This window comes from Anabrus simplex, chromosome 8 (genome assembly GCF_040414725.1).
Source record: "Anabrus simplex isolate iqAnaSimp1 chromosome 8, ASM4041472v1, whole genome shotgun sequence".
Taxonomy (NCBI): Eukaryota; Metazoa; Arthropoda; class Insecta; order Orthoptera; family Tettigoniidae; genus Anabrus; species Anabrus simplex.
In genome coordinates, this window is record NC_090272.1 from 204,408,831 (window position 1) to 204,421,167 (window position 12,337).

General features: G+C 37.6%; 1 protein-coding gene across 1 annotated transcript in view; it reads right to left on the bottom strand.

Annotated features, from left to right (window-relative positions):
- Nucleotides 1-1,450: 1,450 nt before the first annotated feature.
- LOC136879364 (mucin-3A) overlaps nt 1,451-12,337 on the bottom strand; it is a 187,018-nt gene continuing 176,131 nt past the window's right edge. Inside the window, exon 13 of the mRNA XM_068229094.1 lies at nt 1,451-2,349. Coding sequence (XP_068085195.1) covers nt 1,451-2,349 — 899 coding nt within the window. The remainder of the gene's footprint in view (nt 2,350-12,337) is intronic.

Here is a 12,337-nt window from a genome sequence, read left to right on the forward strand (position 1 = left end):
TATTATTATATGGAATATTCATATGGAATTTTGTTTTCGACGCATACATCTGTATTCAGTATTATATTACGCTACGTGCACTTGCTTCGTTTTTAAATATAGACGAAATAGGCCGCGGGAGTTGTCAAATAACAACATACTTTTAGAATAAAAATAGCAATATATTTCAATATTACCAGTATATAGATTTAATAAGAGAAATAAGAAATAAATAGTTTTTCGTACAAGTCACCTTAAACAACATTCTTGTAAATGAGTTTAATCCGCCTGTCCTTCATTTCGACAAATATATCTATTACTCTCATCTTGAAGTCAAGCGTCTTGCTAAGATTCCACAGAAATTTCTTCTCTATAGCTAGAGTTCCCAAGGTAGACAGTCTCTGGTTGGTCATCCAATTCCTTAAATAGGTACGTTTTAATTCGTTTGAAAACACTCATAGCGCGTTCACTAGAAACTGACTTTAACGGAATATACAGCATCAAGTTAAGCAATTTTTTCCGTATGCGTACTCTGGAGTAGCCTACCTTATTAAGACTGGAAGACAATAGTTGTTGAAGTTATAATACCGCAACTAATATTGGCGGGCAAGAAAATGCACGTACTTGAAGGGTTTTGATGCTGTCATTAATTTATTACGTGTAAGTTTACTATACTTCGTATTTAAATATTATTAATTTCTTTTTAGATGTGTCTTATAATAAAGTAAATTCAAATTAATAACATTAAAAGCATGTCTAAGATGGTAGCCAATAAGAGCACCTTTATAAGAGAGATCCAAATACTAGCCAATGAGAGCAAGAAGAGACGCTGGTAAGTCTGTCTACTGGGCGGAGACATCTCGCTATAGGAAAGTCCTAGTTCCACAGTCAGCTCCTACAGATAGCGTTAGTGTTGCTCTATCTGAAAGCTTTGAAAATCAAAGGGAAAATACACAGAATGGACAGCGTCTACTTTCGCCCACGTGCTTCGTGTTATTGACGCGAGCCTTAGCATTGCCGAAGTGAGACGAAAATAAGTAAAGCGGGGAAAACAATAATGTCACGAATCTGGAAATAATTAATGTTCTAAAAAGTAATTGATTTAACTGGACAATATTTCTTTCACAACATTTTAAGGGTACACGATGTCTACCCTGTCTCCCCTGACGCTTCGCCCCTGAGGTCCTCAACGAATTGACTTTGATTTACAAAATAATTGTCTACTATGTTTCCTCTATCTAATCTTAACATGATTCAGTGTCCATGAAATGTTAATTTTAAACATGCTACTAAGCAGTAAAATTCCGAAAATATTAATGTGAAGGGAGATTCATCAAGCGTGAGCTGGGAAGTTGACTTCCAGTTTCTTAAAACTTCCGTTCTGCTGACGTAATCAGAAGAAGGTAACCTATAAAATACTTCACTATCGACCCCAGTACCGACTGCGGGATAGTCACAAGGACTGCTTATGTCAGCAGTCGAGAGCGCGACACTGGACGCCTACCTCAGTGCACATGCACTCAAGGCACGGCCCCGAGAGTTCTGAAATAATACGTCCAACTCGGTACATACGACCGTAGATGTTACATCCCGCAAGCTTCAGCAAACCAGATGTAGCTCCAGAATCTGCCGGAATTGGCTCCACACTACTACTTCCGGGAGAACTGGCAACACTTTCTGGCGTACTAGACATTTCTCTAGTATCTAGAGAGATGTTGAATATCTCTAATAACTGTTGGGTGGTGTTCAGTGCAAGGATTTCTTCTGTTGACACTGTTGCAGATTCAGAACTAACATTGGAAATTGCTGTCTTCTGGGCTAAAGTTGATGGGGTTGATTTGTTGGGTGGCTGTCGAGTTATAGTTGGTGCCGGTGGTTGCGGAGGATTTGTGGGATCTGCAGAAAACAAGAACTGTAACACACTATCAAAAGAAAATCCAGAGTCATCGTCTTCCTTTTCCGCTTCATTTTTTTCTGTGTCTTTATTTTTAATGTCTTCATGACTGGCCGGTGCCGTGGTCGGAGGAGGTTTTGTAGTAGTAGTTGTTCTTGATGTTGTCGTTGCTTTTGCTGAAGTGGTTGCTGGTGTCGTGTCAGCTGTTGTAATTGCCGGTAACGTTGATGCGGTTGTGCTGGCGCTCGTGTGCCGTTCTAGAAGATACGGCATAATGTCACTGATGAGAGAAGGTAAATCTGGGGCAGGCTCTGTGCGGATGACATCTCGGAATGGATCTGGAGTTACCACACCATCCGCCACAGTGATAGGCGGAACTATCCCTCCAAGATGAGGTGGCGGCTGTTGCAGTGTTTGTGGATGTGCAGTGACATCTATACGGTCCAATACAACTGTAGGGGACTCACTCTTGTCAGCTGGAACATAAATGCATAAGAATATACATAACTTGTGTTGTATCATATAGAATAATAATATAGAAAAGATGGTATCAGAATAAGAAATAAAGAGATTTACCATTTCAAGAGCTTTATAAATAGCAATTTCCTTATCATACACCGAATGCCCACCGCAATATAACAATCAGAAAACTGTACAAAAATACTGATCTAGGATATTTAAATAAATTTCCAGATTTGAGTAATGGACTGAAGATAAGTTAGGAAATTTGTTTGGAAGGGTAATAGGGAGGTACATTCAGGGAAACGGGATGGCCTAGGGAGCGGTGATAAGGGAAAAGGGAACTGGAAATCAAGTAGGGATGACATAAAATTGTTAGTGTTGAACTGTAGAAGTATTGTAAAGAAAGGAATAGAATTAAGTAATTTAATAGATATATATTTACCAGATATTGTAATAGGAGTTGAATCATGGCTGAGAAATGATATAATGGATGCAGAAATTTTCTCACAGCACTGGAGTGTGTATCGTAGAGATAGGATAGGAATGGTGGGAGGGGGAGTGTTCATTCTGGTGAAAGAAGAATTTGTAAGCTACGAAAAAGTTAAAGATGAGACACATGAAATTCTAGGTGTAAGGCTCATTTCTAAAGATAATAGGCAACTTGATATATTTGGAGTGTACAGATCGGGAAAGGGTAGCACTGATGCGGATTCGGAATTATTTGATAGGATAGTCAGCTATGTGGGAAACGACGTGGAAAGAAATGTGATTGTAGCGGGAGATCTGAATTTGCCAGATGTAAATTGGGAAGGAAATGCGAACGACAGGAAGCATGACCAACAAATGGCAAATAAGTTAATATGGGAAGGACAGCTGATTCAGAAAGTGATGGAACCAACCAGAGGGAAAAATATCCTGGATGTGGTGCTGATAAAACCAGATGAGCTCTATAGGGAAACTGAAGTAATAGATGGTATTAGTGATCATGAAGCTGTTTTTGTGGTAGTCTATATAAATAAAATTGTAGGGGGTCCGCTGTCTGTAATTTCTTTTGTTTTGCCAATTTTTCAGATATTTATCCGTTTTAGGTCAACTCAAGACGGAATCGGTGGTTTTTACGTTTCGTGTCTGTTTGTTTGTCTGTTTGTCTGTTTGTCTGTTTGTCTGTTTGTCTGTCTGTTTGTTTGTCTGTTCCACCATCACGTCGAAACGGCTGGATAGATCTCAACCAAACTTCATATTTAGAGTAAACTCATCCCGGGGATGGTTTCGATATGCATATCATTTTAAAATCTTTCAATACTCGGGGGGTTTATAGGAAAACCAGAATGGTTTTTCCACCATCACGTTGAAACGGCTGGATAGATATCAACTAAACTTCATATCTAGAGTATACTCATCTCGGGGAAGGTTTCGATATGCATATTTTTTAAAATCTTTGAATAGACCGGGGGTTTATAGGAAAACCAGAATGGTTTTTCCACCATCACTTCGAAACGGCTGGATAGATCTCAACCAAACTTCATATTTAGAGTATACTCATCCCGGGGAAGGTTTCGATATGCATATCATTTTAAAATCTTTCAATAGACGGGGGTTTATAGGAAAACCTGAATGGTTTTTCCACCATCACTTCGAAACGGCTGGATAGATCTCAACCAAACTTCATATTTAGAGAATACTCATCTCGGGGAAGGTTTCGATATGCATATTATTTTACAATCGTCGAATAGACGGGTGGTTTATAGGAAAACCAGAATGGGTTTCCTCCATTTTCTCTTATACTATTGATTTTCTGTAAACTTCGTTTACCGTACGTGAAACGTCTCTTCATTATAAACAACTTTCGTTATGTTCATAATTTACCTTACTCTTCACATGACGGAGAAATTTACAATTTTCCGCTGGTATCATGCTCTGCATTGAGTGACCGACAGACCGACAACGAAACTACAGGTTACCATGGCAACGTCTCTGACTGCATGCCAGCAGGGAAGTAACGTATTGCCATTTTCCTCATCATGCTTTTAAATTCGTGGTTGTTCCTTGGGTAGAAGGCAAGAGAGGCGTCAATCGGCCTATCTGCGGGATATTGGCGGAATATCGTTGGATATTATAACCGCCCTCGAATAGATTAAGTAATAACACCATTAGTCATCTTCTTATTATTTGTTTACCTAAGAATCACTGACCTAAATTTCTCCTCTGTTACCGCTTTATTATATCCATTACTCACACTAGCATAATTTATTGAAGGGCATTTGATTTTCCAATACATTCACTTGGCATTTACATATTTGTCGTTATCCGGCTGTCCGCAGTTATAATCCATTTTCTATTACTTTCAACTTTCTTAACTGTATTATTTCTTCCTTAATTACGCCGTATGTACGCGAGTGCTACAAACTACTGGATGTATTTCCACCAAGACTCATATTTAGAATACACCTGTCCTTGATAGGTTTTGGGCAAATATTGTTTCTAAATCCCTGAACTGACTGGGGGTTTATACGAAACCGAAACAGTGAATTTGCACTTCCACAAAATATACACAACCAAACTTAATGGAAATCTACCTACCTTGGTAGATAATTTCTAAACCTTTTTTCTCATGTGCATCATTTCGATACGAGGATTAATAAGGGAGATATCATTAACGGACCGTTTTTCTGTACAAGTCCCATCGGACTTAACTCCCGAGCGGGTGCGTGTAAAGCGTACTCCTTACAATTTGAAAACTACTGAAGACATTCGAACCAAAATTTATATTTAGCATCCACCTGTCCAAAGGTAGGTTTTAAACGTAAATAACATTTCATGTTCCGGAATGGACTGGCGGTTTATAGGGAACCGAAATGGTGATTTTACTCTTCCACAACATATACAGAACAAGACCAACCTGACTGGAAATCGACCAAACGTGATGGAATTCCACCTCTAAACCTTTTTTTCATGTGCATTCTTTCGTCAGGAGGATTACTAAGGGAGATATCATGAATGGTCACTTTTGCAGGTTAAGTCCAGCGGACATAGCCCAAAAGGTGTTTTACATGGAGCAGATTCCTTATCTATATAAATCAAATCGTAACGACTGTGTGCCTCTACACTGACTATTTTGGCGAAATTTTCGTACAGCTTTCCGTTTAAGGGGTAATAATGACCATCTCCATAATTTTTGGTTTAGTTTCCTGAAAGTACTAATTTTTACCCGCCTCGCCCAAAATCCAAATTGCGCCATAATCTGCCAGAAGAAAAAGAAGATAATTGAAATTTGACAAAATTATACGTTTAAGCCTGTAACGAACGGAAAACTTCCTAGATCATTAAATTTTTCACTTTGAATCCCCGAAGAATATCGAAATACGCAGGCAATTTTAATGATGGTGCAGACCTTCGGAAATTCCTATCCTATAACGGATTGCACAATCTCCGTTCAATTTGGAATGATCTACAACCGTGGTCTTATGACTTTTTGCCGTATCTGCATCCCTTTTACTTTTGATTTTTCTCTTTAATCGATGTTAAGTCAATTTGGAATTTTCACATGCATAATTCATACTTTCAATTACTTATATGAAATACAGAATCATTAAACTCTTCACGAAAATTGGCCCACCCAGTAGCCATATGTGAGCCAAATGCTATGTATGTATCCGAAAAGTAATGTAATGTGAGATAATCTTACAAAACCTTTACCCTGTTCCACGTTTCTAATTCAATCTGACCCAAGAATAGATGACATATCATAGGACCAGCCATTTAGGCCACTAAATCCGGCGTGTCTTATGGTATAATCCTTTGTCGATATGACGTACGTTTAGTAGCAGTTAATCTGTAAATGAAGGTCTTCAATATTGTAAATACGCATATACTTTCGTATGTCGATCTATATATATTCACTGATGTCGATTTTTAGCGATCGAGAAAGGGTGGGTCTGCTATTGTAATAAGTACTCCCCACACCGACTTTGACTGGCAGTAGGAAAGGGTTCCTTCTCCAACTCCTGTGTAACTGTCATTAGTAAGGAAAGCCTACAATTATAATGAATAGTTCCCTTCTCGATTTGACTTGCAGAAGGCAAGTGAGCATGCAGTTTTGTTTAAAACTCCCCTACCCGATTGTGTTTGGCAGTAGGCAAGGGTGCCTATCATTATAAAGAAATGTCCTCATCTAAAATGTGACTGGCATTAGGCATAGTGGCCTGCTATTTTGATGGAAACTCACCAACTTGATGTGACTGGCAGTAAGCTGGCTGGCAGTAGGAAAATGGGCCTGGCATTATAATGATAACTGCACAACTCAATTTCGAGTGATAGTAGGGTAATTGCCTGCCATTATAATAAAAACTCCTCAACTGAAATCTGTCTGGAAGTAGGAAGGTGGCTGCCATATTAACGAAAACTCCCCAAATCGATTCTGTCCGCGTAGTAGGCAATGGGGCCTGCAATTATAATGTAAACTTCCCAACTCGATTGTGAATGGCAGTAGGCAAGTGAGTCTGCCGCTATATCACAAATCCGTAACAAACACTTTACATTGGAAACAACGTACGGGGAACTCCCCATGCTCTTTCTCGGATAACGCTAAGAGACATGCAATTTTAAAACAATCTTATTTACTGCATGTACACTATTTACTTCGATAACCGAATACAATGTAGAATACCGTAGCGAAGCACGGGTACATTCGCTAGTTAATAATAAATATGATAATAAATGTTGTGAGATGGACAGCAGGCAATGGTATGTTGATAAACGGGGTTAAAAGTCAGGTTGTGAGTTTCACAAATAGGAAAAGTCCTCTCAGTTGTAATTACTGCGTTGATGGGGTGCAAGTTCCTTTTGGGGATCATTGTAAGTATCTAGGTGTTAATATAAGGAAAGATCTTCATTGGGGTAATCACATAAATGGGATTGTAAATAAAGGGTACCGATCTCTGCACATGGTTATGAGGGTGTTTAGGGGTTGTAGCAAGGATGTAAAGGAGAGTACATATAAGTCTCTGGTAAGACCCCAACTAGAGTATGGTTCCAGTGTATGGGACCCTCACCAGGATTACCTGATTCAAGAACTGGAAAATATCCAAAGAAAAGCAGCTCGATTTGTTCTGAGTGATTTCCGACAAAAGAGTAGCGTTACAAAAATGTTGCAATGTTTGGGTTGGGAAGAACTGAGAGAAAGAAGAAGAGCTGCTCGACTAAGTGGTATGTTCCGAGCTGTCAGCGGAGAGATGGGGTGGAATGACATTAGTAGACGAATAAGTTTAAATGGCGTTTATAAAAGTAGGAAAGATAGCAGTATGAAGATAAAGTTGGAATTCAAGAGGACAAACTGGGGCAAATATTCATTTATAGGAAGGGAAGTTAGGGATTGGAATAACTTACCAAGGGAGATGTTCAATAAATTTCCAATTTCTTTGAAATCATTTAGGAAAAAGCTAGGAAAGCAACAGATAGGGAATCTACCACCTGGGCGACTGCCCTAAATGCAGATCAGTATTAATTGATTGATTGATAAGAATACATTTTCACAATATACCACTGGCCTATGCTTAAGTTTAACGAACACATCGAACCATGATTTTTTGTTAGGGAATATTCCTTTCCAACAGAAAGTGGTGAGTATTCTAAGAAGATGAATTGAATTTTTCTCTGCGAACAAGATTTTATCTACTTTTTACCATTTCAGAACAAACAGCTGGTTCATTTAAAGTAGTAACGAAGCGTAGTAGTGTTATTTTTATTAAGGTAGACGATGGTAACAGATTTGACGATATCCATCAATGAGTGCAAGTTTCGAAGTATTGAGTTACTTGAATGTGAAGGTGTTTCATAAACAAAATATGAGTGTGCCAACCAAGACGTTTAAGTGGATGCTGCAATGTGGAGGAACTGAAGATCTTCAATTTAACAGCTGTACAATTTGATGAGTCATCTTTGGATTTACTATGATGAGTATCTTTTCTCCATCTCCAATAGGATTTATATCCTAGTGAATATTTTATCGGATTTCTTGATTTCTGATAGTGATATGGATGTAGTAAGACTTAGGAAAATAAAATTTGCTTTGGGATAATATTGGAAATTTTAGTTTCTGATATGGGCTGCTACAATTTCTTACTAATTTACAGGAGCCTATCAGTCAATACAAAGAACTAACATCATGACTATCTCATCATGTATAATTTTGATTGAATAGGTCCATAAGAAAGTTATTAAAGTTTACTCTAAGTATGACCACGAAAGACCTGTATTCCACAGCTATCGAGAGGCGGAAAGTTGCTCTAGCTATGGACATCTTTTATCATACAATTATTGTGGCATACATAACGAGAGTAGGTTACTGTTATTTCTGAGAATGCTATCCAAATTTGAATTTAATTTCTGAATAGCGGATAAATAGAGATGTGCCTATATGTTTACATTAACCTCCTTTGAATTTTCTAGCAATTCAGTCTTAATAGGCAATGCTGTCTTTAGACTAAACGGTTCGCTAAAATATATCTATTGCATGTGATATTTATTTATTTATTTATTTATTTATTTATTTATTTATTTATTTATTTATTTGCATGTTTCGTTGTGTCAGTGTTGTGTTAATCATATAAACGACTAGCAAGATACCCGTGCTTCGCTACGGTATTATACTGAAATTTATAATTGAACACTTAATATTTTATGTATAACCCGCCGATATTCGCGATCTGACTCGTTTTCTGAGAGATTCCGCCAAAATTCACGATCTGACTCGTTTTATGAGAGATTACGGCAAAGTTCCTCCCATTTTTCAATCTTTTATCCAGCGATCGATTTCGTACTTCTCGGGCTAGGTCCAGGTATTCCACCCGGTCAGTTGGGTCCCTAAATCTTTGCCATCTTTTCCTATAAGCATTTTTAATGTGGATCAAATCCTTGAGGAGATCTGGGGTGGTGTCCTCTTGGGTGCCTTGGCGGTACTGAACCCGCGACCGGACTGCATTCGTAGTCATTACCCGTCCAGGACCCGTTTCCAGCGCGGGCCGCACATTTTGACGACGGTCTAGAACATTATTATTATTATTATTATTATTATTATTATTATTATTATTATTATTATTATTATTATTATTATTATTATTATTATTGATGTTCTGGACCCCACAGCAAGATGCAAGACCGCTACTTGGCGGTAAATTACATCTGCTGCCATTGTCATTGATGACAGTATGATCAGCACCATTGTCGCCCGTAGGCAAGTGCGCAGGATTTCTGGCGATACGAATGACAAACTTCCGTGCATTATTGACGTTATTATAGAGGTGAACAATTGCACGGTCAATCTCATTCCTATCGTTTATTTCAAATGTGTTTAAATTTTTCTTTATATGCCAGGAGAATCAACTGTAATCTAAGAAGGTTCTCCAAAGGAAAAGATGGCTCTTGAAAACGAACCCAGGAAAGATTAATAATGATCGGTTTATGATCAAAATAAGTACATTGAAAATCCACAGCCTCTTTTCAGTCATTCGACCGGGTCAGGAATTGAATGAATAAGCCCCGAGCTAGCGGTGAGGATAGGAATTACGCCGTCTGCCGAAGCCTGTCGCACACCTCTGGGGCAATGATTGATGAATGACAAATGAAATGAAATGATATTGGAGAGTGTTGCTGGAATGAATGATGACGGGAAGGACCGGAGTACCCGGAGAAAAACCTGTCCCGCCTCCGCTTTATCCAGCACAAATCTCACATGGAGTGACCGGGATTTGAACCACGGAACCCAGCGGTGAGAGGCCGGCGCGCTGCCACCTGAGCCACGGAGGCTTCTTATAAGTACATTATGAACAGTAAAATCAATTGGTCTCATCTCCCTTTCCACCCCCGTGGTTAAGTTGATTTACCCCCCCCCCCCCTCAAAAAAGAGAGCGTGTTTCTTTATATTTAGAGGAGATTCCTACAAATACCAATGTTCACGTGTGCTACCTTCAGTTTTGAGATATAAGTATTCCCATAAAAATAATTTACCTTTTTTTCACTTACTTTCACACTCCTTCAGTTTTTGAGATATGTGTCCCCATGAAACGAATTCAACTCCTTTTCACACCCGCCCCCAAATATGATTCCTCCCCCCCCCCCCCCACAAAAAGAACGCGGCGTTTTATTTTTAAATAAGATCTAAATACAATTTTCACGTCTGTAACAACTTTAGTTTCTGTTAGATGTAAGTATCCTCATACAATTAATTCAATTAATATTTCAATTTTTTAACCTCCTCCCCCCCTCCCTTCATTGCATTTTTCCGAGAATACATGTTTCTTTACATTAACAGGAGATTCCAAATACCAGTTTTTACGTCTGTAACATTTTACGTTTCTGAGATATACTGTAGATATAGTCTTTCTAAAAATTCACCCCAATTTGTCACTCCTGTTTAACCCCCATTAATTAGATATTCCAAAAACAAAAAAAATTAATGTTTCGATATTTTTAAAGGAGATCCCAAATACCTTTTTTCATGTCTGTAATATTTCCAGTTTCTGAGATATAAGTATCCTCATTAATGGCATTCAACCCATTTTTCGCTCCTTTTCACCCCTCCTATTGGGATTTTCAGAAAACAAAAAAAATACGAGTTTTTTAATTTTTAAAGGAGATTCTAAATACCAATTTCTACGTCTGTAAACTTTTACAGTTTCGAGATATAGATACAATCATCTTAAAAATTCACCCTCCTTTTCACCCCCTATTATTTGGTTTCTCCAAAACAAAAAAATACGTGTTTCTTTATTTTTAAAGGCGGTTCCAAATTTAAATTTTCATGGCTGTAACATCTTCAGTTCTTGAGATATAAGTCTCCTCCTAAAAGGTGGTCATACACTCACAAAAAATGCGTCTTTATTTTTAAAGGAGATTCCAAATACCAATTTTTATTACTCTGAACCTTTAAGTTTTGAGATATAGATATCCTCATTTTAAAAATTAACCCCCCTTTTCACCCCCTTAGCGATGGAATATCCAAGAAACCTCCCTTAGCGAGCACCTACATGTTAATATGAATGTATTCCCAAAATTTCATTTCTCTCTGTCCAGTAGTTTCGGCTCGGCGATGATGAATCAGTCAGTCAGTCAGTCAGTCAGTCAGTCAGTCAGTCAGTCAGTCAGTCAGTCAGTCAGTCAGTCAGCCAGTCAGTACAAGTTATTTTATATATATAGATGATAAGTAACGAATTAACGTAAATAATGCATTCGGTGGTACCCTTCTTTTCGTTTACTATGTATCATTTCATTTATTGTTTACAAAGTACATTTTTTAAAATACTAATTTTAGAGTTCCTGGAGGAAAGCAATCGAATATGCGAAGATTTCGCGTAGAAATGAAGTTATTTAGATGATGCCCTAACCTTGAACGTTCGCAGCTGATCCCCCTATTACATCCACCATTTTGGTTTTGATATTACGCTCCGAGATATTGTAGTCGCTGTTGATCAGAGAGCTTATTCTAATCTGTTAAGTCGTCTAGATATACAATTGAATTCTGATCATAAACTTCGTTCGTGTAATAAAAATGTAAAAATAATGTAGGCCCTATTAACTCTGCAGGTAGAGAAAATCATTGCTTTCTTCTATCTTAGTAAAAGTGATATTTGAAATTCTAGATCAAGAACTTGTGGGATGATCCGATTTATCATAGTAGTGAGACATTCTTTCCTTATTTCTCTGCAGACATTCCATTATTATGAGGCCTATTATTATTACCGTATTATTATTATTATTATTATTATTATTATTATTATTATTATTATTATTATTATTATTATTATTATTATTATTATTATTATTATTATTATGTTCGGACATAGCGGTATTATAAAAGTGCGTTTCAGTAGATTTAGTGGAAAGTTAAAGAGCACTTTTAAGAGCAAAATTCCGTCATTCCAAAGTTCCTTTGAATTTATAGCACTTGAAAGGATATTCAAATCGGTAATAATAATTATAAAAATATATTGGTCTTAAAATCGGAAA